General features: G+C 40.8%; 4 protein-coding genes, 1 long non-coding RNA gene and 2 other non-coding genes across 9 annotated transcripts; 1 reads left to right on the top strand and 6 right to left on the bottom strand.

Annotated features, from left to right (window-relative positions):
• Positions 1-14,301, bottom strand: LOC148402303 (tumor necrosis factor receptor superfamily member 14-like). Of its 3 annotated transcripts, XM_088365102.1 has the most exons (10): positions 14,188-14,301; positions 13,201-13,304; positions 12,755-12,851; positions 12,473-12,569; positions 11,243-11,339; positions 9,750-9,875; positions 4,449-4,604; positions 4,118-4,205; positions 3,871-4,037; positions 1-3,769 (listed from the first exon to the last, which is right to left on the bottom strand). In XM_088365102.1, exons 4-10 carry the CDS (start codon positions 12,509-12,511, stop codon positions 3,735-3,737), a joined length of 708 nt encoding a protein of 235 aa, XP_088221228.1. In that variant the 5' UTR covers positions 12,512-12,569; positions 12,755-12,851; positions 13,201-13,304; positions 14,188-14,301; the 3' UTR covers positions 1-3,734. The 3 variants fall into 3 exon arrangements, with proteins under 3 accessions (XP_088221228.1, XP_088221236.1, XP_088221241.1); XM_088365110.1 differs by lacking the exon at positions 13,201-13,304 and having other exon boundaries at positions 14,188-14,266; XM_088365115.1 differs by lacking the exon at positions 14,188-14,301 and having other exon boundaries at positions 13,201-14,076.
• LOC148402301 (uncharacterized) lies at positions 13,226-23,954 on the top strand. Its single transcript, XR_015855021.1, has 5 exons — positions 13,226-13,451; positions 13,843-16,552; positions 16,855-19,120; positions 19,780-19,874; positions 22,046-23,954. It is a non-coding gene; the product is annotated as an uncharacterized LOC148402301 (long non-coding RNA).
• On the bottom strand, positions 15,491-19,081 carry dnase1l1 (deoxyribonuclease I-like 1). Its single transcript, XM_088365089.1, has 9 exons — positions 18,976-19,081; positions 17,515-17,669; positions 17,208-17,296; positions 17,045-17,134; positions 16,857-16,969; positions 16,660-16,772; positions 16,437-16,594; positions 16,249-16,345; positions 15,491-16,102 (listed from the first exon to the last, which is right to left on the bottom strand). The coding sequence occupies exons 2-9, from the start codon at positions 17,665-17,667 to the stop codon at positions 15,992-15,994; spliced, it is 924 nt and encodes a 307-aa protein (XP_088221215.1). The 5' UTR covers positions 17,668-17,669; positions 18,976-19,081; the 3' UTR covers positions 15,491-15,991.
• LOC148402300 (solute carrier family 46 member 2-like) lies at positions 19,260-24,041 on the bottom strand. Its single transcript, XM_088365154.1, has 6 exons — positions 22,076-24,041; positions 21,686-21,877; positions 21,198-21,369; positions 20,973-21,056; positions 20,643-20,799; positions 19,260-19,911 (listed from the first exon to the last, which is right to left on the bottom strand). Exons 1-6 carry the CDS (start codon positions 22,712-22,714, stop codon positions 19,788-19,790), a joined length of 1,368 nt encoding a protein of 455 aa, XP_088221280.1. The 5' UTR covers positions 22,715-24,041; the 3' UTR covers positions 19,260-19,787.
• On the bottom strand, positions 24,015-26,710 carry rpl10 (ribosomal protein L10). Its single transcript, XM_088365127.1, has 6 exons — positions 26,600-26,710; positions 25,888-25,946; positions 25,054-25,161; positions 24,736-24,874; positions 24,502-24,664; positions 24,015-24,223 (listed from the first exon to the last, which is right to left on the bottom strand). Exons 1-6 carry the CDS (start codon positions 26,620-26,622, stop codon positions 24,068-24,070), a joined length of 648 nt encoding a protein of 215 aa, XP_088221253.1. The 5' UTR covers positions 26,623-26,710; the 3' UTR covers positions 24,015-24,067.
• Positions 24,287-24,421, bottom strand: LOC148402299 (small nucleolar RNA SNORA70). The gene has a single exon (XR_015857330.1). It is a non-coding gene; the product is annotated as a small nucleolar RNA SNORA70 (small nucleolar RNA).
• LOC148402298 (small nucleolar RNA SNORA70) lies at positions 25,239-25,373 on the bottom strand. Its single transcript, XR_015857331.1, has one exon. It is a non-coding gene; the product is annotated as a small nucleolar RNA SNORA70 (small nucleolar RNA).
• Positions 26,711-26,901: the final 191 nt, after the last annotated feature.

Below are 26,901 nucleotides of genomic sequence, written 5' to 3'. Positions count from 1 at the left end.
TTCAAGATTCAGGAATTTTTATTTGCCATGTTTGAGCGTGAATAAAAATCAGCAGGATGACTTGAGGAGGAGGGGCAGGAAAAACAAAGAAAAACACAAGGCTAATTTCACTGTTTTCATTTTTTTTAATATTAGATTGTCCTGGTCTTCCATATTTTCCCGATAAAAGGCTCTGAAAGCACTTTGAAATAAGTAAGCATTCTTATGATTAAAATGTTAAGATACGATTTTTCTTACACTGATAATATAACAGTAGTGCCATACACTACTGTGAAGTCTGATCACTACTTAATAAAATTTGACATTTTAGTTTTCTGTTAAAGACAAGAGCGCAATCAAAATGACAACAGCCGTAATATTAACTCCGTAACTCACTCACTCAACTTGCATGAAAAAAATAAAAGTATCTTTCAAGCAGGAGGTTTGCGACTAAATAATATACACTCTTTGGGACAATATGTTTTATCATCGTCCTCATGTTTAAAAAAAACATTGCTACTTTATTTATAAACAATCAAAAGCATTGGTTAACTTTAAAACAAAAAATGCACAAAAAATATGAACGTAAAAAATATAAACATCTGTTCAATTTCACACTGATTCAACACATACACACAAACACAGAATACCTTCCTTTGGTATTACCGTATTTGCCGATGTATTGGTCGACCTTTTTCGATCCAAAATCGACCGAAAAAAATCGACCTCGACTTATACACCGAGTCATAAAATTTAACTTCGTATTCATCGCTTCAAATGTGATGGTAACCAAGGCCGTTTCTCGGCCACTTGGCTCGTGCGCACGGCCTCCCGGATGTGCCGGGCGGGTGCGCGAGCTCGCCGGCCGCTGGAAGTCCAATGAGGCGCCGCGACCACCTCCGCGGTGCTTATAAACAGCCGATCCGCTCGGCGGGGGCTATTTTCGGCCACTTGGCTCGTGCGCACGGCCTCCCGGATGTGCCGGGCGGGTGCGCGAGCTCGCCGGCCGCTGGAAGTCCAATGAGGCGCCGCGATCTCCTCCGCGGTGCTTATAAAGTGCCGATCCGCTCGGCTTGGAGCTATTTCCGGCCTCCCGTTGGTCCCGGGCGGCGTGCGCGAGCTCGCCGGCCGCGATCTCCTCCGCGGTGCTTATAAACAGCCGCATGCGCACGGCCTCCCGGAATTTGAACACATTTCGTCAATAAATTTCGCATATTGAATTTTGAAGTTTAATATAATGCAACAATTGAGCTCGACTTATACAAAGGATATATCATAAAATCGTAAATTTCCGTCGAATTTTAGGGGGTCGACTTATACACCGAGTCGACCTGTACACCGGCAAATACGGTAATTCAAAATTCAAGAATTTTTATTCACCAACTTTGAGCGTAAATAAAAATCAGCAAGATGACTTGGGGAAGAGGGGCGGGAAAAACAAAGATAAACACAACACAATGTAGGATGGATTAATTTAACTAAGCCAAATATATATATATATATATATATATATATATATATATATATATATATATATATATATATATATATATATATATAATTTAATATAAAACACTGACAAGTATCAAAAATTGACAATTATTCTCAACAACCCCTGATCTTAACTCCCAGGAGGGCAAGGAAAAACTCAAAAACCCCTACTGGGTAAAAGTGGGAAACCTTGAGAAGAAACCACAGATGGGAGGATCCCCCTTCCAGGATGACCAGGCTACAATGGATGCAGACCGGGCACATAACATAATATGATATCATCGATTTTCTGTACTGTGTTGTCCCCACGGGGGTTGTGGGCGTGCTGGAGCCTATCCCAGCGGTCATCGGGCGACCTGCGCCCTCTTACTGTGAGGCGGACATGCTAACCAGTGTGCCACCTGTCACGCCCGTGCCAGAGCGCGCACTCGGCCGGCAACTTCCCTCAGCCATACCCCTTCATTACTGTAATGTCTGCCACCTTCATGTTGTCTCATGTATTTAAACCCTGATCGTGTGTTCCTCCTTGTTGGTGTCTACTGTTGTCACCTGTCTGTGTCTTCGCCTAGTGTTCCTGTCCTGCTCGTCCATTTACACCTCAGTCTTGTGTGGAGGCTCACGGTCAGTTCTGTTCCGTGTCGGAGAGGACATCTGTTTGCCTGTCTGCTGTCCGTGAGCCTCTGTCCCGTCTGTGTCTTTGTTTGCCCACTTCCCTTCCCTTCAATAAACCCTGCACCATTCCCGATCATGACACCACCGAGCCACCTAACATAACATTAACGTAAAATAACCCAAGAATTAAAATACCGTATTTGCCGGTGTATTGGTCGACCTTTTTCGATCCAAAATCGACCGAAAAAAATCGACCTCGACTTATACACCGAGTCATAAAATTTAACTTCGTATTCATCGCTTCAAATGTGATGGTAACCAAGGCCGTTTCTCATGCATCTCATTGTGCGTCGCACTTAGAAAATTTGAACCGGGCGGCGTGCGCGAGCTCGCCGGCCGCTGGAAGTCGAATGAGGCGCCGCGACCACCTCCGCGGTGCTTATAAACAGCCGATCCGCTCGGCGGGGGCTATTTTCGGCCACTTGGCTCGTGCGCACGGCCTCCCGGATGTGCCGGGCGGGTGCGCGAGCTCGCCGGCCGCTGGAAGTCGAATGAGGCGCCGCGACCACCTCCGCGGTGCTTATAAACAGCCGATCCGCTCGGCGGGGGCTATTTTCGGCCACTTGGCTCGTGCGCACGGCCTCCCGGATGTGCCGGGCGGGTGCGCGAGCTCGCCGGCCGCTGGAAGTCCAATGAGGCGCCGCGACCACCTCCGCGGTGCTTATAAACAGCCGATCCGCTCGGCGGGGGCTATTTTCGGCCACTTGGCTCGTGCGCACGGCCTCCCGGATGTGCCGGGCGGGTGCGCGAGCTCGCCGGCCGCTGGAAGTCGAATGAGGCGCCGCGACCACCTCCGCGGTGCTTATAAACAGCCGATCTGCTCGGCGGGGGCTATTTTCGGCCACTTGGCTCGTGCGCACGGCCTCCCGGATGTGCCGGGCGGGTGCGCGAGCTCGCCGGCCGCTGGAAGTCCAATGAGGCGCCGCGATCTCCTCCGCGGTGCTTATAAAGTGCCGATCCGCTCGGCTTGGAGCTATTTCCGGCCTCCCGTTGGTGCCGGGCGGCGTGCGTGAGCTCGCCGGCCGCGATCTCCTCCGCGGTGCTTATAAACAGCCGCATGCGCACGGCCTCCCGGAATTTGAACACATTTCGTCAATAAATTTCGCATATTGAATTTTGAAGTTTAATATAATGCAACAATTGAGCTCGACTTATACAAAGGATATATCATAAAATCGTAAATTTCCGTCGAATTTTAGGGGGTCGACTTATACACCGAGTCGACCTGTACACCGGCAAATACGGTATACAATCAACATGCTTTAACACACTATCTGGAAAAGTAACCCAAATCCCAATAATTTTGACACAAATTTAGAATGGTTTCTGCTGGTACTTTTCCTAACGTTTTACAAATTTTGACCGGCTCGTTAGTTTGCCTCATCGTCCTGCTCTGCCGCCATTCCACCCCTCCTTGTCTCCTTTAAACTTTCCCCAACAAACAAATGAATGATAAATGACAACAAAATGAATCAGAGATGTTGCTGACTCTGCTGACATAAACAAAGTGGGTGCGTGGCATTAGGCTGAGATAGGCGCGGTTAGAGATGCTCTTAGAGCTCTAAGCCAATTAGCAGCAAGGATACAAATCATCATGTTTGTATGGGCGCTGACACTGGTTGCATTTCTGTAAAAAAAAGACAAAAAAATAGCCAAGGACACTTCAAATTAGTAAAACTACAGTGCCAGTTTTTTTTCTTTTTTTTTATCATAATGTTATCTACTTACCCTTTGCAGTCTGTTTCATCCTAAAGATATAGTAGAGAAAGCCAGTAACTACAACAAGTAAAAGAACACAACCCGTCCCTATGAGGCCCATATGAATACGTTTTTCCCAACATTCAACATCTGTTGTTGCATTTCCTGGTCTTTTGACAAATCTTTGGGAGTCGCATCTGAAACGACAAGTATATTTTTGAAAAACAATTCAAGACACATTGAATGAATCAGGAAGTTGATGTGAAGCTTCACCTACTTTCTGTGTAGATGGCAAAACGTAATAGTTCCATTTGAAAACGTTTCCCCGACGCAGTCGTTACATACGGTGTCTGAAAATGGCGTTCCTGGAAATGTCAATCATGTTATTATCAAGTGCACTCTCCGGCATCTCTCCTGGCACGAGGCAAAGGGCAGCTCGCATCCTATGTACGAAATCTGATAGCTTTTGAAAAATAACCCTGCGTTTTAAGAATCATTGAGTATCGAGTGAGTCGTGACAAGAAGCTTTACAAACAAGAACACGGTACGTCGTTTCCTTTTGTTTCATGAAGTTGTGGTCAAGTACAAGCAGCTAGTAGAAAATGAACCTTTTTGGCTTATGTATTGCCCTGGTTGACAGTCTTTGTGTTTTCGTGCTTCAATACATCCATCCGCAACTTGGTCCACACAGTAGAAGCCGTCCAGCGGTTTGCACACTGCGTCTAAGGCCTTGGTACACTCCAATTTTATCTCTAGACCAGATCCTAAAAAGACAGTTGAGTAATGCAATGTCAGAAAGGGACAATAACACATACAACCAATTTACACAAAATGATGCAATCATTGAGGTTAGAACTTGTCCAGAGCGCTGAAGTCCAAAGTACTGCATCTTTGAACAGCAGTTTTCTAAACACAATTCATTTGTATTCATTCTGTAACTGAAATACACTGCCATGTAGTATTGAGTATCTATCATTTGCTCTTTTCGCAAATTTGGCCATTTTCTATAAATGGTACGACACTACTGTATCTTGGTTTCAATATTCTCTCGACGATGCCGTGAGATGTGACCGTATCAAACGCCGCCATTGTAGTGTATTGTATGACTCGATATCCGAGAAGTGTCACCTTAGGCCAGGGTTCGGCAATCTAGGTTCACCCCGGGCCAAATGTTTTTCTAGCATTTCATTCATGACTTGAAAAATTACATGTTTGTCAAGGAAAACCTGGTTTTGCTAATAAAAATATCTTTTTAGTGACTTAATGAAGCTCACGGTCCATCTTATTTATCTCACCGAACAATCATTTTTGCAATAGAGTGGGAAAACTCCCAGTACCGTAATTTTCGGACTATAAGTCGTTCCGGAGTATAAGTCGCACCAGCCATAAAATGCCCCAAAAAGTGAAAAAAAAACATATATAAGTCACTCCGGAATATAAGTCGCATTTTGGGGGGCAATTTATTCGACAAAATCCCACACCAAGAACAGTCATGAACTAGCAACAACAGGCTAAACGATAGCAACAACGATAGGTATGCTAACGTGACAAACACAAACGAAGAGCTGAGAACGGGCCTGACGTAACATATAGAGTGATTAAGGACAACTGTTACATAAATAACATGTTTATAAAACCATTGGTGTCACTCCAATTCATTAAATCCATCGATCGTTCGATACGATAGCAACAGGCTAAACGATGAGTATGTTAACGTGACAAACATAAACGAAGAGCTCAGAATGGGCCTGACGTAACAGAGTTATTAAAGAAAACTATTACATAAATAACACGTTTATAAAACCATCGGTGTCACTCCAATTCATTAAATCCATCGATCGTTCTTTGTCAACAATGGGTGCGCGCGGCTGAGGGCGCTTGCACTTCAAAATATTCCACAGGCCCATATAACGATAGATAAACTATATTTCAAATAACTATAATATAAGCAATAATATTATCAAACCATCCGTGCACTTTAAATCATTAAATCCATCGATCAAATTCCTCGTCCATTGTCAACAACCGCGCGCGTGCGCCCTGACATCAGCCTCGTCTTTATTCCACAGATCTAGTATCTGACTATATTGTAGCGTTAACAAAGTACAAGGAAAGACGTGGGTTTGGTAAACGGCTCTTTATTAAACAAAAACTTCCAAGCGTGTGGCGGCATGGACTTCCAGACACGAGAGCTCCATGGCATAGGACCGGGCGTGCGTAATGGCCATGTCCGAGCCCCATGCACCGTCTGCGGACAGCCACTCGGATGAGCGCCGGCCCCCGACTCAGTAGAGTAGGAGCGGGCGTGCGTAAAAGCCATAATAGTTTTTCAAACCTTCTATGTCACTCCAAATCCTTAATTCCTTCAAACTCTTTGTCCTCCCTGTCACTTAGAAACAAAGCCGCTAATGATGCCGGTAGTCCTTACGTGGGTACGTTTGTCCTTTATGTAAACAACCGCCGCGCCACGCCACTGACGTCACTTGAAATAGTAATCCCTTGGTACATCACAGTTGTCCAAACTTTCTTTCTGCTGCTCGATTACTGTTTTCAGCTGCATATTTTACAACTTGAAGTTTGTAACCTGCAAAATATGAGTTTCTTTTTGGTGCCATTTTTCTTAAGCCCTTCCCAGTTGATGAGTCACGGCCAACAGTGAAATTTAGAGCGCCCTCATCCAGTTTCATCTGAAAATATAAATTTTTTCAGATGTAGTTTTTTGTTTTGTTTATTTGGTTGTTTTATCAAAGTCAAAGTCTGCTTTATTGTCGATTTTTTCATATACCAAGACACACAAAGAGATTGAAATTACGTTCCCACTATCCCACGGTGACATAGTACACAATATGCATACAAGTCAGCAACACAAATAAAACCAAGAAGGCACAAACAATGAATAAATGATAAATAAACAAATAATAATAATAATAAATATAAGAGGAGCAAAAGTGGAGCAAGTGTGCATACAGCAGACAGTGGACTTGGATATGGCGCTTTAAAGTGTTAATTGCTTTATTTGATTTATTTGATTTATTTATTTATTTTCTCTATTTTTTATGTTTTGAATATGTTCAAGATAAAGATATAAAAGCATGTGAAGTGATCAACTATACTAAAAATAACATGGGAAGTGGTCAGCTATACTCGTAAGTAAGTGATGTGTTAATGATCAAGTAAAAATTTGTGAAAAAAAACATATATAAGTCGCTCCTGAGTATAAGTCGCCCCCCCACCCAAACTATGAAAAAAAAACGCGACTTATAGTCCGGAAATTACGGTACTACAAGAGCTATGCTAGCGTATTGCTTTTTTGTGGCACTGCAGATCAACAGAATTGCTTCACAAAACATACATTCCAGTTTTTTGTGTCATGTAAAAAAAATCTATGTAAGGAAACAGTTGTATGTAAAAAGGTTGCAATTAGAGAAATCAAAGTCTTGGAGGAAACGTATTTTGAGATATTACTGTCATCATGAGACAATTGTAGCAGAGTGGTTTCCGTGATCCTACGTAGATGATTTAAAGTGACGACAAACAAGGGAAGGCTGTGGGAACCAGATGAAATCAGACAATGCAAACACAACAGGATAATCGATGTACCTAAAGATGAGTAAAAGATCTGAAGTAAGATTCAAACATAAATAAAGTGATAATAATGTTGTCGATTTTATACTACGGCGGTGAACACAATATTTTGTGCGGGCAGGGATGCTGTTTGTACGTCAGCTGCGCAGGAGAACGTGGGAGACTGGATAATCGAAACACATACATGCAGAAAGAGAGAAGGTAAGTGAGGGGGTAAAAATGCAAGCAAATATAAAACAGATCAGCCTGATTATGGGAATTTATGAATTTTGAAGTTCTAGAAAGTGAAATTATGAAATTGTGTGGACAAAATCTGAAAAGTAACAAGGAAATGTAAGCAGATAAAAAACACTGTTAAATTCAACAATAGGACTTGATGTTATAAACCCAAAAGACCGACACGATTCTCCTCTCCAGAATGGATGAAGATTTCTTTTCCGTCGGTATGAGGACTCCTCCCGCTCTTCTCCACTCTGGGTGTGATCCGCTTCTGCCCAAAAAAAAAATGTCATCCATTTCCACGGTACCTTTAGCGCATCCGGTGGGTTCTTGTAGGGATCGGTAATTACAGCGCCCCCACTCTCCTCTCTGGTGTTATTTTGACCACCAAATTAGGGGTCTTTGTCCCTGGATCTTCTTCTTGACGGTGGGTTGAAGTGGACTGAGCTCGCAAACCACTTTTGCGTCTGGTTCTTTCTCCTCCTCTGAAAGAGGGGGACTGATGTTGTGCAGTTTGTGAGCTTGACCCTGCTGCTGATCACCACTCGACTTTATTAGAAGAAGTGGTCGATGCGAGTACCCAGCTCCACACCTGCCAAACACTTTCTCTTGCCATGATGGATCCATCTTTAAGAGACTTTACTTCAGCCTAGCCACAGTTCCATCTCTGGAGCTTTTGGCTTAGACGTGGTGTCGTTCCTGTAGCCATTTTTGTTCCTGGGTTTGTTATCGTGCTGTCCCCCAAATGAGTCATGTTCCACCCTCACTCGAGTGGATTCTGAGGGTAACTTTTTTTTAATAGTTTTTGTAGCCGTAGCCGCGTGGAACATGTGCACTACATGGTGCCGGCTTCCTCCTGCGACGAGTAGCTAGCCTGTGGCAGGCCAGGCAGATTTGGGGTATTTTCCTCATGCCAGCTGCCTTTCCAGGCTGTCGTCGGGTCTTTCATTGGTTCCCAGTTGCTCAGTCCGCAATAGTCACTGGATGAGTCCAGACTTTGATACAACAGTAGGACAAGCTGTTATAGTCCTTTAAGGCCTCCACGCTGGGGGTGGGGGTCACTCCTTTCCACCGGATTTACTGACGTCAGTAGAGTCGCCTCCAATTAAGGCGGCACAGTGGAGCACTGGTTAGCACATCAACTTTGCAGTTCAAAGGGTGCGAGTTCGATTCCACCTCCGGCCCTCCCTGTGTGGAGTTTGCATGTTCTCCCCATTCCTCCGTGGGTATTCTCCGGGCACTCCAGTTTCCTCCCACTTCCCTGGCTGATTGAGCACTCCAAATTGTCCCTAGGTGTGAGTGCGAGTGCGAATGGTTATTCGTCTCTGTGTGCCTTGCGATTGGCTAGCAACCAGTTCAGGGTGTCCCCAGCCTACTGCCCGATGACCGCTGGGATGGGCTCCAGGACGCCCACGACGGCCGTGGGGACAAGCGGTACAGAAAATGGATGGATGGATTCCTTGGTGTTTCAATGACAAGCACCCAACACCTCCAGAGTGTTCATCAGCACTATCTAGTATCCCAGGTACGCTCCCCTTCACACTGAATCCCCAAATGCATCTGAGAGCTCCATTCGTGCTGTTCTGCGTCTGATGCTGGAGTATTTGAGGATCTTTGGCTCATAGGCATCCCCTACAGCAGCCTCCTACGGCACAATCAGTTCAATATTGAAGACAGAGCGAAGGTGCCAGCAGGGTGACCATGTCGCCGGAGTAGCTTGCATGGGGGCGATGGAGATCTCTCTGTGCCCACAGTATGTTATTATCCACACATTCCAGTGTATTATTTCTTCATGAAGACAAGGCTATTTGCCGGTTAAATCTTGGGAAAGTGTCCTTGAATATTACATGGTTGAAATCACTTGCAAACATGTCACAAGCTCTGGGTGTCCAGATTGTGTGATGCTAATGGTCCTGTAGCTGCCATAGCATCCCGTTAGCATTATTTAGCAAAATTTCTTATGTAGCATAATGGAATAATGGAGGTAGAGCATTGATGACTGTTTTCCAGCATCAAGAAATTCGGTCGTGCCACTAAAGGTATGACAGCCTTGTCTTCCAATCAGGATATGTTTGAGGTTGTGGAACACATGACATGAGGTTTACCTGCATTGCAGGTCTTGCATGGGAAGCAAATTTTGAGCCCAGTCGTGCTATCCATGTAGGTTCCATTCACGCACGGCCGGCATGATGTGCTGCCGCGTTCGGTGCAGTCGCTCCTAACGTAGGTTCCTGTTGCAAAAGACAGATGCATAGAAGGATAGAAAAACAAAATCACATCACAAGTCATTCATTGGAGTACCGTATTTTTCGCACCAAAATGCGCACCGGATTATAAGGCGCACCCGCATTGAATTTTTTATTTTAAAAATTATTTCAGATATAGGGCGCACCGGATTAAAAGGCGCATAAAATAGAAGCTATACTGCAACAAACTGAGGTTGACTAGGGTTGCAGTATGCATCCACTAGCCAATAACCAATGAGCCCTCTGTAAACAATAGCGTTTCTCAAACTATCTCCTATAAAATGATCGGAACTGACTAAAGTTCGATCTAACGCATTGGTACTGCTTACCTGTGTTTCCCTTCCATGTCGATCTGTAAATTTACTCGAAACATTAACGGAGACGCCTATTTTGACATGAAATAGCCTCGTGGGTATAGCAGCTATCATTAGCCACCCGCAAACTCCCATGAGCCTCAGCAAAGTGTTGTGGCAGCCCCCTGTAAACAATCGCGTTTCTCAAACTCTCTCCCATAAAAGTGATCGGAACCGACTAAAGACTGATTTAACACATTGGTGCTGCTTATTTATGATTCCGTTGGATATTGATCCGTAAACGTACTCGAAAACATTAACGGAACAACCTATTTTGAAATGAAATAGCTTCGCGGGTACAACAGCTATTCAGTGACGCCCCCTGACCACGGTTTCCGTAATGCTGGGAAGCGATGCAACCTTGTAATTTACTAGTTGTACTAAACATTTTGGCAGAGCGCTGTGTACAACCAGTATAGATCAACAAATTCATCAATTGATCCATATATAAGGTGCTCTGCATTATAAGGCGCACTGTGTTTTTTTTTGTAAATTTTACGTTTTTAAGTGCGCCTAATAGTGTGGAAAATACGGTATTTATTTTATGCAGCAAAGATCACTCAAATCTTGGAGCTACTGAGCATGCAGCTTTGTTTAAAAAGCAAAGGTTATTTTTACTCACAATTTGCAGAAAACCTTCATACATCTCTTTAGGTTACTTCAATCATCTTGGAGCTAACTCAAAATTGATATTTGATTTAATAGAATTTTATTCATCCCACAGTGGGAAAATTCACTTGTCACAGCAGCGCATATGAGTGCAAGAATAATACGAGTGCAAGAATAAAACAAGTGCCAAATTTTCAAAAAAGGGTAAATAACAGACAAGGACAAACACAAGTGCTGCTAGTAGAGATGAAACACATGAATTTGATCAGGTGCCACGCATGTTGTAAAGTCTGACAGCAGAGGGAATGTAGGACCTGCAGAACCGTTCCTTCCGACACCGAGGGTGCAATAGTCTGCCGCTAAAGGAGCGGCTAAAGGTTGTTGTCTTACCAATTGGACACTTTGGACAACATAACTGGTCATTGAGCGGATAGTGGGTTTGATGACATTTGAGTGCACGACATCTGAAGACAAAGACCAGGATGATCTATGGAGAGACAACAGGATGCGTATTATAGCTGGAATAATAAAGAGAAAGCGCAAAAATTGCCATTTTTACACCCACTATACACAGATCAGACACCCACAATTGTTTTGTTGCTTTTCTTTTTTTTTTTTTTTATCATACTGTCTACTGACAGAATGGACTCTCAGAGTTCAGCAATACTGCTTGACCAACCCTAACCCTTCATTTCTGATTAGAATTAAATAAGAAATGATGGAAACAGAAATATTTTGTGATATCAAAAACTTTTAAATGTCATTCATGCAACGGAAACTGTGGGCCTGGAGCCATGTCGAAGCTCAACTCGAGCTTTGCAGACTAGAATTGCTGCACGGCACAATCTAATGAAATATAATAATCTGATGAACTATATAAAATAGGCTGTGTCGATAATTCCGTCTTTCTGAATGTAATAATGCCCAATTTTGAGCAGATGAAGGACATGGATTGCTGAAGCCATGTCCTGCGGTCTGATGACATCATCAGCTAGGCGAAGCAAAAGTCAACCACTTACAAGATCTTGCATTTGAAGAAAGAAAAAAAAAACAATTTGCCGCTCACCTCGTCTCAATGCCCCCACTCGTTTCAAATGTGAAATAGCAGAGCAATCCATTCCATCCCTATTATAATATAATATATATAATATTAATAATGTATATTCATTTGTGGTTTCATTTACTGTTTTCACAGTCTTTGTGGTTGTCCCATTGTTAGATGTAAGGCACGACATGAAACTGCATTTATCAAAAGCCAAATGCTTATCCATAATGATAATAATCGAATCTGCTACTTATTACTAATATTTTAAAAAAGGAACAAATACAAAATTATTTGTAGGTGACAGATGAATGTCAACACTTTTACCAGCGTTCGATTACACATCACATCAGAGCAATATTTTTACATCATTAGAAGGGGCTTTAGCATATTTAGAAGTTACCACTGTACTGTATAAACAATGATATTCAATAAAATGAGGAAAATTACACTTGCAGTTGTTTTTGTGTAATCTTTCAATTTATCCAATCAAAACAGCCCATGGGTTCAAATCAATCATTGATAAAGGATAGAAAAGCTTGATACTCATATGAATTCATTTAGTCAGTTTGTTTTACCAGCACACGATGTAAGTTCAGTTTATTTGCCAACACCATTCTGCTTCGGATGCTTTCTCCGGGTTGAAAATGTTAAATGATTTCAAATCAGATGGATCTGGAAAATAAGAAAACATTTTAAAAGTTAATAAAAATCCATTTTAATACCTCCTAGAAGTGAAGTAGTTTTTGTGTAATCTTTCAATTTATCCAATCAAAACAGCCCATGGGTTCAAATCAATCATTGATAAAGGATAGAAAAGCTTGATACTCATATGAATTCATTTAGTCAGTTTGTTTTACCAGCACACGATGTAAGTTCAGTTTATTTGCCAACACCATTCTGCTTCGGATGCTTTCTCCGGGTTGAAAATGTTAAATGATTTCAAATCAGATGGATCTGGAAAATAAGAAAACATTTTAAAAGTTAATAAAAATCCATTTTAATACCTCCTAGAAGTGAAATTGCATTAGAATCCGCAGAAGACTGGCGAACTGGTGGTAACTGGAATTCAAAAGAATTCATTTTTTAAATGCTACATTAGCTCTCATTTAAGCTTCCCATTTGCAGAACTGGAATGGTTGGAGGAACTGTTTTCAAATGTGCATTGTGAAATTTCTTAAGGCAGTTACATGTGCAAACGCATTTTCAAATGCAACATCTGTATATACTTACTTTTTAAACAAAGGCATAGATGTTCAGAGCACTATACCATTATGTACTTGTAGACATTTATTTTGAAACTTGCCTTCTCACTCGCAGGAACGCCCCACCCCCTTGATCGCACACGCACGTCGTCAAATGGGGCAATCCAAGCACGGTGCCTGTGCTCAAGAGAGGAATGGACCATACCTGCACAAAATTCTTCCTGAATAGATTGATCATGAATGACATCGCAATGATGTCAAATCTGCTCATCCACCCATAATATTAGCGTCCTCCCAGAAATATGTTCATTACACGCGCTTATGCTTATTTGAACACACGTAGAAGACAACGGTAAGTGACTCTTCTTCATATACTTACAATGAGTCTTTATCAAAACGACTGGATATGATTTCATTTTGTGCAACTTTTTTTTTTCTCGTGTCTGGACTCGTGTTTCTTAGCCGGGAAGGGTAACTTGCACGTTCAACTTGCTAAAGCTCATTTCTGCAGCCATTCTATGAGTTACTGACTGTACAGAAAGCGACCGTATCAACAGAACAGTGCTGAAATGTATTTTATATTGAATTCGTCAGTAGCTAGAAAAACATCGTTTTATTGAGGGCGCTTGTCAAAAATGCTATTGCAAATCAACATTAAGAAGTGTCTTAGCAATGTTTGATGAGAAATATGCGTGTCTCAAGTCTTGACTTAAATTGTCGCAACACTTTGTTTCCACACGTAGACGAATCGTCGTGCTCAGAAGGGCGGCAGTGTGGAGAGGAAGAATGGAATAAAACTCCCCGTAATCGCTATTGGACGTTTTTCTGTATAATGTATTTAAGCTCACTTACAGAAAACAGTACCAATAAGTGTAAATATATACATTCTACTTTACTCTTCACGGAGTTGCGAGACTTCGTTGCCCTTTGACCTAGAAAGATATTTGCGCATTGTTAGACCGTAAACAGGCAGGCTGTGACAACAGCTGTTAACACCAGAGAAAAATAGCTTTGACTGCATGTTTATTCACGCAAGCTAGTAAATGAAATACGTCAAATCGAACACACGAGTATGGGGAGTAACTTACTTGTTTTTCATCGAGATATTGTGTCAGGCATGGAATATTTCGGTTTCGTCTTCTCTGTGCACAACACCGGCACTGTGTGACGTCATGACCCACGGGCGCGAGTTGAATCCAGACACAGACTTCAACAACAGACATCAGCACATATATACACATAAACAGAGCCGTCTGAACTGAAAAATGTGGCTAAATCGATCGAAAATGGGTATTTTAATATAGATTTGTCACAGGCATCATCAATTCTAAGGCTGTCAATGTCAGGTGTCAAGTTCCATTTGTTTTACTGTGAAAGCGCCGTTTTCCAGTTCCTGCCACTCCCGGGTTATATATACGGAACTCTAAAAGAAGATTTGAATCCGGAAAAAAAAGATCCCAATTTGAAAAAAACAAGAGTTGAACCTGAAAAAAAATTTGAATCTGAAAATATAAAACATGCAACGGAAAAAAATAAGACCTCAAATCTTGAAAAATAAATTGAGGTGAAACCTGAAAATAGTTTATTCCAAAAAATTACCAAGGCCAAGCAAAACTATTTTCAACTCGAAAAAACGTTCAAACAAGTGATTTTATCTGGAATACATTGTTTTATTTATATAAGCTCAGCACGTTTATTTTCAGATTCAAGTTTTATTTTTTCAAGTACGAGTTTTGTTTTTTCAAGTACAAAACTTTTGACACCAAATCTACCTCGACATTTTTTTACTTTTTTTTAAAAAAAAAAGTACAACCTCCGAATCTCTTTGTCCTATCACGAGTGCGTGTTGATAATTCTCGAAAAGTAGAACAGAACACAACTGGTAAATTAAAGTAATCTTGTTTTGTCTCATTAATTTGAATTTAGTTATCAAGCATTGTCTTTTTTTTAATGGAGACATAAATATAAATCATGCTGTATTGAAAATAAACAAGTATATAAATCATTAAACAAAACAAAAAAAGAATAAACAATGAGTTTTAATCTAGTTTTGGTTATAAGCAAGTATGTATTCAGTGACTCAACACCGTGTTAATGTAGTGAAGGCTTGATCTTTATTTGCTATTGTAATATCTCCAAATTCACAATGGAGAAATTTTGTAAATGATGCGTAATTGTAATCTTGAAACCTTTTGAAACCTTTATCTTGAAACCTTCATGAAAACTTGTATAATGTTTTTTTTTAGTTCAGTACAAAACTTCATATGCTTCTGATTTACCTTTGCTTCTTTCCTCGTTTCCCGAGCAGGTTAACCTGATATGTTGGCAATCTGCAAACCTCTGAATCATTTCTGTGTATTTTCATGTACTCTAACAAAACTGTGCAACGTCTGAACATTTATAAGCAATCTTGTTTATTGATTTCTATGGATATAGTGCATGGATATACAAACACAAAGCAAACATTGCTTTAAAGTGAATCCTTCCAATATGAAAGACAACCGGTGCATAACGCACATCTTAAGCTTTACATTTAACTACTGGTAGATGTGTGATAAAAAAACATTTTGAATAAAAAAGCAATTCGCGTACATTTCATGAGTAATGTAATTATTATACATCATATAAATTCTATGATTTTACTCCTTACATATTTTAAGAAACTTATAAATAACACTGCTGATACTATATTACCATGAGCCTTTTTTTGACTGCTGTAAAAAGACAGTGTCACACTATTAAAGTCTGAACGTTCCCAATCCTGCTTGGTAAATAAAAAGACAAAAAAAAAAAAAGCTCACACTTCCGGCATTGATGTCATAGCAAGAAATCAAGAATTTCTGTGAGGTCAGACAGTTTACCGTGTTTTACCAGAAACCAACCAGGATTGATTTACCTGCTGATGAATAGAAGAAGTGAGATAATGAAGATGCTAAAGGACACTTTTGAAGCGCAATTCTTCAGGAGGACCTCAATGGGGTAATGGTCACTCACCTTGAGTGCCTGAGTTGGAAAGAAAAACCACTGAAGAACAAGTACAACATTTGTTGACCAGTGTAATCTTCTAGTTTGTCTCAAATTTGTAGATTGTACATTATTATGAGTGAAAAATTCACATTCAATTTAACAACGCACAACCGGTTGGTTACCTCTTCTTCTGAGAGACGATATTCCATTTGAAAGTTAAATGGCTTTGCTGAAAAGGGTACAACCGCCTTGGCAAAAGCTTCACCGTGCACAACCATTCTGAGGAGGCACAAAGGAAAGGATCGCAATTAATTACCATCATTTCATTAAAACGTGATAATTTGCATATACACTTGTAATATACATTTACCTGTCATAGGCGCAGGATGTGCTCTCTCGAACGGTGGTGTCAGTCTTCTCCGGCATCAACCACGACAGACTCTTGTCTTGGAACAAGCGTAATTTCCCGCGGCTCCTCTTGGAAAGGTAGGCACAATCGGCATTGAAGTCCCCAAGAAGCATTATATTCTGTTAAAAGCAGAAAATTATGGATGGATGAACGGACGAATAAATGGATCAACGTGACCACTTACCTCAGTTTTCCACATCCTTCTCACATGTTGCAAAACATCATAAAGTGCATCAAGCTCCCTTGAGACGTTAGCCGGACTGGTGTGTTGCGGGATGAGGACAAACTCCTTTATCGCTGAAGACACAAGTGGTGTAAGAAAACAAACACGTGTAGACATTTTTCAGATGATTTTTTTTTTTTTTTTTCCTGGCGGCAGACCTGTCTTTGGAGCTTTGAAGCGGACCACAAACGGCTCTCTGGAGAAGGCATCAACATCTCCTGGCCTAGTGTCAGGGTACTGATACTGGCCCGTCACTGACACTGTATCAGCCCTGCAGACATGGCACTTGTGTGACATTTGGTACATTACACAATAATGTGTCATTTCTATTGTGTGTGTTGCTCACCTGTAGACAAACACATACTGCTCCTGGTATGTTTCAGACCGGCCCAACCTCTCACTCGCCACGGCTTTATACGCATGATTACGGTCATAGCTGAAAACAGGGTCGAAATGTTGATCCGAACATCTGTGTGAATGCATAGGTGTGTGTTTAATGATTCAATCACTTGTTAATATGCTCGAGCAACTGGGGCAAAGCTTTTTCTTTGTTGTCTCTCACTTCCTGAAGCAGGCTCACATCGCACCGCGTTATGATCTGCAAGAGGTGGTCAAAGAAATAATTGCCTTGAAGCAACACCCAGATATTACAGATATGGATAATAAGCACTTTAATCAGATGTTAAAAGCGCCTTAGACCATGACAAGGGCACCAAAGGTCAATGTCAATCTAAAATATAATGGAGTGGAGGCGCCAGAATGTTCAAAACTATGAAAGTCAGTGAAAGCGTCATGTGAAGCCCATGCATGCTTTACCTTAGCATACATCTGCATGACATCCTGCTTCTTGGTTTTGGATTCCCCAAAATGTTGAAGGTTGAAGGCACAGATTCTGAAATCTGAAGCGCCCTGAACGCCACACACCTTAATACAAGGAAGCAGGAGGAGAAAGAAGTGCCGCATTGTCATCGCTGGAAGAGAAACAAAGATGATTTAAACATTTGTTGGTTGCGTAGAAACAAATGACGATGGGAGGAGCAATATACAATTCCTTGGGTGTGTGCGCTAGTATGTAACTTTGCGTTATTTTTCCTTGAGCTTTACCTTCCAATGTCAAGCACCAGTATGTATTTTATCGCTTTTAAAAGGACACAAAGTGAACAACGCCATACATGGCATGCAGCCACGTAGCTGGGTGGAACCTTTCTTATCTTTGGGCACAGCACGCCTGGAAGTGCTGTTTTGTTGCTTAAGTCACAGGAAACTAAATATAATAGGAAAGCCACGCAACAGTCCTAATATTGCATAACCCAATACATCGTCATACACAAAATTAATAATAAGTTTGATGTCAGGGGTTACTAGAATGGACCACACTGAGAGACGTCTCATGTTCTATTTCCATAATGTAATATTTATGAGAATAGAGTACCTCACAGTATGATACAATGCAAGTCATATACAAAGGGGGGAAGGGGGGCAAAGGTTTTTCATTCAAGCCATCCATGCATTTTATCAAGACTAATATGCGTTGTGCTAATATAGCATATTTCTACCCTTAGATTGCTGAATTAAAGTAATTTTATCTTGTTTTTTATCACATAAAATAAAGTTTTTGTAACTTTATTATAGATAATACAATAAATATATTAATCAAAAAACAGCATTTTGTTTCATAAATAAAATGAAAAAAAATATTGGATAAGACAGTTTTTTAGAATGATTGGTAAGTTAATTATAATTTACTTGCCAATAAATAACAATTCATTATTTACTCAAGCATTATTATTATCCACACTATTTTACATTTAGTCATGTCATGGTCATATATATTTATAGAAATGTATAAGTGTACCTAAAATTGGATTTTTATTCCACAATTTGGGAAGCGCGCTATCCGCGCCTCACGACAAAAGCCATAGCCAATCAGTATTTCGACCCCATTGCTTCACTAATAAAAAGGCTGCGGTTTTAATCCAAATATTTGAAGGTCAACCTTGCTAAATGAGAGTAAATTATTCCTGTTGCTTGTGCAGCAATCCAGTGACACATTTTTTAAGCGTCTCGTATTCAAAAATTCTAAATCTGGCGACCTGCAAGCCGCTCAGAACATTGGTGAGACAAGTTCATGCTTGAATTTAGGATTGCTGAGACTCTTTATTTGTCCCCAAATCTCTCTCACACGCACACACAATCCTAAAGCTGACATTTTCTGATCTATGTGTAACACTTCAGCAATGAGAATTTCGAATAAAAAAAATGAAAATAGCAGCATACCAAGTTCGGTTGTGTTCTTCAGACGGCTTCCTCCTTTGTGAAACTTGAAGCCTGCACGGCATGACGGGCGCTTTCTTGTGGGTGGGACTTCCTGCGATTTCCTCAATCTACACAACAGACATGCCACAGCTTTGCTCCGCGGAAAGTGAGCGTCACTTTTCCCTATAATTACATTCAGTGGGGTAATTCCTAATCAAGTGTATTCAATTGTACACTATAAAATGCTTATAGAACATGTTTATTTGAAAGAGACGTAATCATCAACTGAATGTCGCACATAAAAAAATAAAATAAAACAATAATGCATACTGGTTAAAAAAACAATCAAACCAAATAAGTGAATTAGTTCGATATTGTTTGTTATGTTAAAAATAAAACTAAGGACTTGGGTTTTGAAACTGAGGTTACAGTTCAAGTCAGTTCAAGTGTACAAAAAAAAAGAACAATAACTATAGTTGCGTGTCACCTTGCTGGCCACCTATTAAGCAAGGCACCAAAGCATCTAAGCTGAATTTCCTTTTGAGGGATTGTAACAATAAATAAAATACATTATACAGACGTATATCTGTTTACATACATTTTAAAACACAACTTGTATTAAAACAACAATATTTGAAGCACCACAATTTATTAGCTGCCACTTCCCTCATACCACTTTTTCTTTTTTAATGACATTTAAACCCATTTTAGACATCCAAGTCCAATATTAACTGGGTTGGTAGTGAATGACATTTAAACCCTGATTAGAAAGTATTTTTCCAAAAGTAAATTATTGTTTTCATTCCGTTTCCTTGTTGAACACAGGAAAGAGCCTACTTGGAAATAAGTTTGTTGTCACTGGGTTCTTTCATCTCAAGTAAAAGGTCACGCTGACCAACCTCTTCATCTGTAATGACCTGGTAGGTGCACCCGACAGACAGTCCGCTGTCAAATATTCTGGAAGGAAAGAAGTAGAAAAGAGTTATAAGCTGCTGCCTTTAAAGCAGACACATGCTTTTAGTCCTAAAATATTGTTCTGGAAATAGTCAGGTGTGTCTTGTGCAAACATTAGATTGTGATACTGTCACTCGTGCTCAATGCAGATTATTACCAATGTGACTAACACTTGTTTTAGGCCGGGTAGCTACAGTATTTCTGTCATCGACAGCTGCTGCGTTCCTTGATCCACCTGTTTAACATCCGCTACTTAGTAGGGCGGTGAATTCTTTCTACTTCGGGACATTCCAAATGTTTGTACAATACTGGGCATGGCCAAAGATTGTGCAATAGTCTTTATTAATCATCTCTCAACTCGGCAAATAGACAGACAGTCCACTGTGTGTTTGTTTGTGTACATCAAGTGTCAAACTCAAGGCCCGGGGGCCAGACATGGCCCACCAAATAAATTTATGTGGCCCGCAAAGACAAATTGTACATTGACTTCATGTGTCAATACTAAATTAAAAATTGTGTTCAAGTTATTGCTAGCAATTTCTATTTCCATTCATTTTAAAAATGATTAAACAGTTTTTACTACTCTGATTTTAAAGCTAATTATTCATCAGTTTGTTGTGTAGCCTATACTGTATACAATATAAGGCTTTGACGGTTATAATGGCCCTTTGAAGGAAACCATGACTATGAACATTAGTTTGACGCCCCTGGTGTACATCATGCATGCAGGCTACCTTATGGGTATGATGGCCACAATGGAGATCAAGCTGGAAAGTATCAGGACAAAGCCAGGAAACCAAGTCAAAGTCTCTTGGTAAATCTTGGCGTAGAGTAGGTTAGTTCCCGCACTGGACATTTTTAAAGACAGCTGCAAAGAGATGAGGACTTTACCTGGGAATGAGAGGAGACATGGTGAAAGGAGTACTGTTTTTGAATCAATATTACATTATCATTCAATGATTCACTCGCACAGCAATCACACTCCCATTCCCACCTATGGACAATTTTGAGCAAAACAGAGTACCAGAATAAAACCCACTCCAGGTGACAAATAAATAACTTACTGTATGAAGAACTATGCACTTGTTGAGACAGTAGAGAACAGATCAACGGAACTGGCATCAGGGAGAAGAGTGCCAGTGCCCGGGCTAGAGAGAAAGGCCTGGTGTTAATCTTTGGATCACAACCTTTGAAAATACACCAGTTATTGTTGCATAAGATGGAGAAAAAGTATATGAATAAGATGTGTGGTTTTATTGGTGGAGTAATCATGGTCCCAAATAACTTACCGATGAAGAACATGTACGCAGTGGTGGCAAAAGCCATGGGAAGCATGCTGGCGGCATTGGAGAGCAGTCCGATAGTGATCAAAGAGCTATCGCTGAGCCACCTTGACAAAATTATGGAACTCAGGAAGCTTGAAAGCGTAATGAGGAAGCCAGAGGCATTCCCGTAGCTCATCTGAAGGAAGCCAGATGGGTACAAGTTTGAGCAGTGTAAACAATACCAACAATCGAGTTCAATCTGACCATTCTTTAGAAAGTTATCATATTCCTGACTGTCTCAGAAAGATAATCAGGACAACACACCTCAGACACAAAAATAGAACAATCTAAGAAGCATATTCTTGAAATGTTTGAGGCAGCATATTCTAGTTTTCAATGTAATTGTGAATTTAACTCCATACATGTGCTTGCTATATGCATTTGAAATGATTTCATTTTGAGCACAAACATAAATGATGCGGCAGCAAGGAAGTAATTCAAAATGGACTCACCTGGGTTACGTTCCAGTGAAGAGGCTCCATTAATTGAAATAAGACCAGAATATTTCTGGTTGAAGAATCTACAGCATTGTAGAGGAGTCCTGACACCCACAACAGCGCTATGTTTACGACTTTGTGCGAACGGTCACGTGCGCTGTCGTCGTTGGCTTTACTCGAGGTCTTATTATCACACAATGCTCCTACCTGCATGGAATTGTTTCATTTTATTGTCCATCATGCAATGATTGTAATTGTGTACAAAAGATAAAGCAGTGATACAATCTCAATTTATACTAGCAGTTCAAACTAATTGGTGTCATTAACTGAAACCGAATGCCGTCCAAAGTGAAATTTCCTTCATGTTCTTTGAAGGCCAATGAGTTAAAACTAAAGACCACTTGCCTGAAGGAAGAATATCACATAGAGCATGCTGGACGCATGAAGCAGAAAACACAGCAGCAAGGTGACAACACCCGGTCTCAGGGTTGGACTGGAGAAATTATACAAATGTCCTGCCGTCATGCAACCCACAACACCAGATAGTCCGCTGAGAAGCTCTGCTCTCATCAAGAGTTTGGATCGATCCTCCTCCGTGGAGCTAAGAGATAACAGAGTCATGGTGCCACTCCAGAAAACAGCGGAGCCCCCACACAATCCAGTGATGATCACCTCCATCCACAAAATTTGGAGAGGCCAGTCCAACATCAGCATGAGTAACACCACAAGCCGGGATAGCATGAGGCCCAGCAGTGGGAATGTAATCAGGCTTTTCCTCCAGCCCATGTCCCCAAGCCATGCCAGAAAAAGGCCTGGAAGGATGGGAACCAGTTGACTCAAGACTCTGTAAGTCATGAAGAAGTTGGACACAGAGACCTGCCAACTTTCTTCCAAACAGGATCGGTTGGTAACCGATTGGCTTGTTGCGTTAACGTATCGTTCCTTCACCACCATCGGTAAAACAGTCAAGAAGAATGCGTTCCCCAACTGAACGGCCGTTGCTACGAGCTGAATGCTCCATACTAATGTGCGATCCCTGTGCATATCTGTGACTGAATGAAATGCGTGGTGTGAAATTCAGCTATGTCAAGCTTTGTGTAAAGTAAAATCCGCCTGTCATGTTCCAACTCTGGTTTCATACGTTGGTGGCATCAAGCTTTTCTCTGCTTGAACAAACATTCACATACCATTAGTAAGCACTTAGGGTAAGCACAAATGCTTAGATTTTTTTTTTTTTAGGTATCTGTATTTATTTATCAGTACTGTTCTGTATTTTACTGTACTATTTATTTTTCTGAGGACTTTTTATTCCACTAGCTACATTTGAAAATGGACATCTGTACTCTCTACTCCTTCCTTTGTCAAGTATAGGGTTGTTGTAGCAACACGACCTTAAGATAACTGCGTAATGTTGTTTGACATACATGTCCCTTCACAGCCATTATAACAATTAAATTCCTTTTTAACATGTGACATGTTATTACAAGATGCCCTTTTATGCATAGTTACTGCACTGACGATCGATCATACAGATAGCATATACTGTACAGTAAAGGCAGACAGACGCATGCTTGAAAAAACATTGCACAAACCAGTTTGCAAGAGGCAATACAAATAAATGACACAAACATTTCCATGTAAAGCTTACATAATAATATATTCAATTTACTAGTAATCAAGAGGTAATAGCAGCCAGAATACTGTAAGTGGATTGTTATTGTTAAAAAACAAAGGGGGAGAGGATCATTGTCCTCCAATGTTCATCATTATTATTTTATTCTCCGCCCGTGACTTCAGTTCAAGTTAAGCCAATCCACGTGACCTTACTGAGCCACAAAATAATCAAAATGTAAGGGCAAGACATTACATAGTTCATAAAATTGATTACCCATGTAAATTCTATAACAATTCTTTATGAAGGATCACGCTTACGTTTAATTTTCTTTTCAACGCGATTCAGATTAAACTCATGCACTGTAACTCACCCCCAAAGCAAGGTGTGCAACAGTTTTGAGTTATGGAATATTTGGATTGGTGTTTTAGTCAGCCTTTCAGAAGAGAAGTGAAATATAGTTGTAACTAACTCCAACCTCATGTCCATGAAAGTCCTGTTTTGCTTAAAACACAAGACAATTAGTCTGCTTTCATAAAGGACTAAGGAGTACTATACCTTGAGGTGCCTGAAATCAGAATATGTTTTTACAATTCCCCCAAATACATAAAAGCTTCCTATTTTGTTTGGAATAAGCGCCTGACTTATTCCGAAACAATGTCCCTATCATTTTTCCATGTACACAACACAACCTGTATTTGTGACCCAATAAATGAGTAATCTTGACACGTATTGTATTGAAAGCCATTTTTATTCGTTGTAGTCAATGAGAGGCTACAGACACTCTAAACGGAATAGAGGGCCTTCCAGCCGGACAGAGGTCCTTTACTGGGGATGTACTTCACCCCACAGCCATCAGGAATAACACGCTTCTCAGCCATCATGTCATCAAAGTCGCAGGCATTAAACTTGGTGAAGCCATACTTCTTGGAGATATGGATCTGAAGAGAAAAGGGAAAACATAGTAATGACCAAAAAGCCCCAATAATAGTAAATCAAGATTGGTTTGTCTCAATGATTCCTTAGATACCTCAGCACTTCCCAGCTGAGGGCATACACACACACAAAGATTTAATGTCTGCAGCCTTTGCACACCAGAAATGCACCACAGCAAGACCGGTCGGCTTAATAAGCTGCAATATTTTGTGCTAAGCGTGTTGGAACGAGTTCAACATGCTCTCACGCGCCAATTGACTTTGATAAAGTGACTTCTGTATACCTTCTGGCGGCCAGGGAACTTGAACTTGGCTCTGCGCAGGGCTTCAACCACATGCTCCTTGTTCTGGGCCTTAGTGCGCACAGACATGATCACCTGACCAATGTGCACACGGGCCACGGTGCCCTGGGGTTTACCAAAAGCACCACGCATTCCTGTCTGGAGCCTAAGAGCAGAAAGAGGACCATTCAGCTTCAGGATTATGTAAACTCAAGAATACACCAAAACATCGCTCACCTATCAGCTCCGGCACAGGACAACATTTTGTTGATGCGGATGACGTGGAAAGGATGCAGACGCATGCGGATGTGGAATCCATCTTTACCGCAGGTCTTCACCATGTACTTGTTAGCACAGATACGGGCAGCCTCCAGAGCTGCACAAATAGCCAACCCAGGCAGCCTTAACTTAAGTAGTCTATGTATTTGCATATTGGTGGTTTCACACTTTCGGCCAGTCAAGTGGTGCTGCATTAGGTTTTCACACAACACAAAAACAAATATACACTTCATAGAGGTGAGGGAAGAAAGCAAAAGAGGTCTGACCATTTCTCACCTTCTGAGGACAGCTGCTCGTACTCATCGGAGACCATATGGCCGCACAGGGGGAACTCATCCACCTTGGCCTTCTTCCTGCCCAAGTCAAAGATCCTGATCTTGGGATCTTGCAAAAAAATATATAAAAAATAGTGACTCACCGGCCCCAACGGCAGAAATCTTAACACTCCTAATTTTCGCATAACATGTCTCAATGATTCCTTAGTTACCTCAGCACTTCCCAGCTGAGGGCATACACACACACAAAGATTTAATGTCTGCAGCCTTTGCACACCGGAAATGCACCTCAGCAGGACCAGTCGGCTTAATAAACTGCAGGGTGGGCTCTCAGATCATCAAAGACCAACATCGATTATTAGAATCCAAATGTGATTTTATTCTGCATTAAAGGTCTTCCAATTTTTTTAACAAAAGCAATAATCTGCACTGCAATAAACAATCATTTGACAGTTCATTTATCTACCGCCATTTCAATAGCAGTCGTTAGTTGCTGTTAACATTTTGACTTGTAGTCTTTTTAAGCCTTCACTGAAACATCACAATATTTTCAAGTACGGCATGAATATCAACTGATACATTACAACAATATTGCAAACAAATCTGTAGATTATCACTTCAAAATGTTTCATGAAACATTTACACTTACCTAGATGCTGAATATGATACATTTAAAAAAAAAAAAACGAAGCAGAATTTGGGGGCGGAGTCTAAAACTGAAGCCTTTGAGATTTGAAAACTGCATTTCGCTACAACGCAAGGCCCATTTTTATTTGAATAATTAATCAGCCCAAGTCGATAACATTCACATTTAAGTTGAAGGTAAGCCACTTACCAGGCACACCCCTACAGAAGCGGGACTTCGGGTAGGGTTTGTTTTTACAGTACCTATAGCTGTGGAGAAGGCATTGGACAAATGAGATGGTCATCAATTAATAGTTACAAGACAGCCCAGGACATTAGCCCTAATAGTTAATTTGATTTAGGAAAAAATACTCTTTACAACTCTTTTATGTCATCATACATTATGTCCATGTGATCCCATAACTAATTTCCCCAAAGCAACGATATGAGGTGTGTAAAACGTTCTTTTAATTTGTTATAACAAGTTTGACGCTGATCTATACTAAGGCTAATCAACATTAACGGAGAAAAATCAATACAATGTAATCTAAATTAAAGTACCATAATGATATCAAATGAAGCGGAAATACGGTTGTAAATATAAGTAACAACGCTGATAGTAAAGTTTGAAAACTTCAATAAGCTGTAGCGTCTAACACCGGTATGCTAGCGGAGCGTTAGCTTTGTGCTAGGTGACGCCGTCTAAATAGTTTTCTATCAAGCTAGAGTCACGAAATGGTAAAAAGAGATGGCAACAAAAAGGCTATAACGGAACAGTGCCACAGCAAGTGAGGACTTGAGGAGGAAAAGGGGCCAGCAGACTTTTACGAAAAGGCCCGTAGGCAGGCACAGTCCACATGTCGCGGGGTGGAAGCCGCTGCCATTTTACTGTGGCCCCGACACGTCAAAAATGGACAACTTACCACCGAGCTGGTCGGCGGCCCATGGTTGCAATCTGAAAAATACCAAACGATTAAATGTTATACGCTTAATGTTTGTTGCTGTACTATGAAAAGTACCGATTTTTATCCAATACGCACAAGAGTCAACGAAAATGCGAGGCGAACACGCACTCACCGAATGGAGGAAAGGAAGTTGAAGCGACTTCCGCTTGGTCATATGTGCGAAAAATTGGCCGATAAATGTTCTTAATTTTTTAATAATTTCTGACACAAAAACGTCATTTTGGAAGTCAATTTGATTTGAAAGTTTGATTCTTTTTTTT

The sequence above is a fragment of the Syngnathus floridae genome, chromosome 2 (assembly GCF_059516105.1).
Source record: "Syngnathus floridae isolate MCC-2025c chromosome 2, RoL_Sflo_1.0, whole genome shotgun sequence".
Classification (NCBI taxonomy): domain Eukaryota; kingdom Metazoa; phylum Chordata; class Actinopteri; order Syngnathiformes; family Syngnathidae; genus Syngnathus; species Syngnathus floridae.
This window is presented reverse-complemented; position numbering and strand designations above follow the sequence as displayed.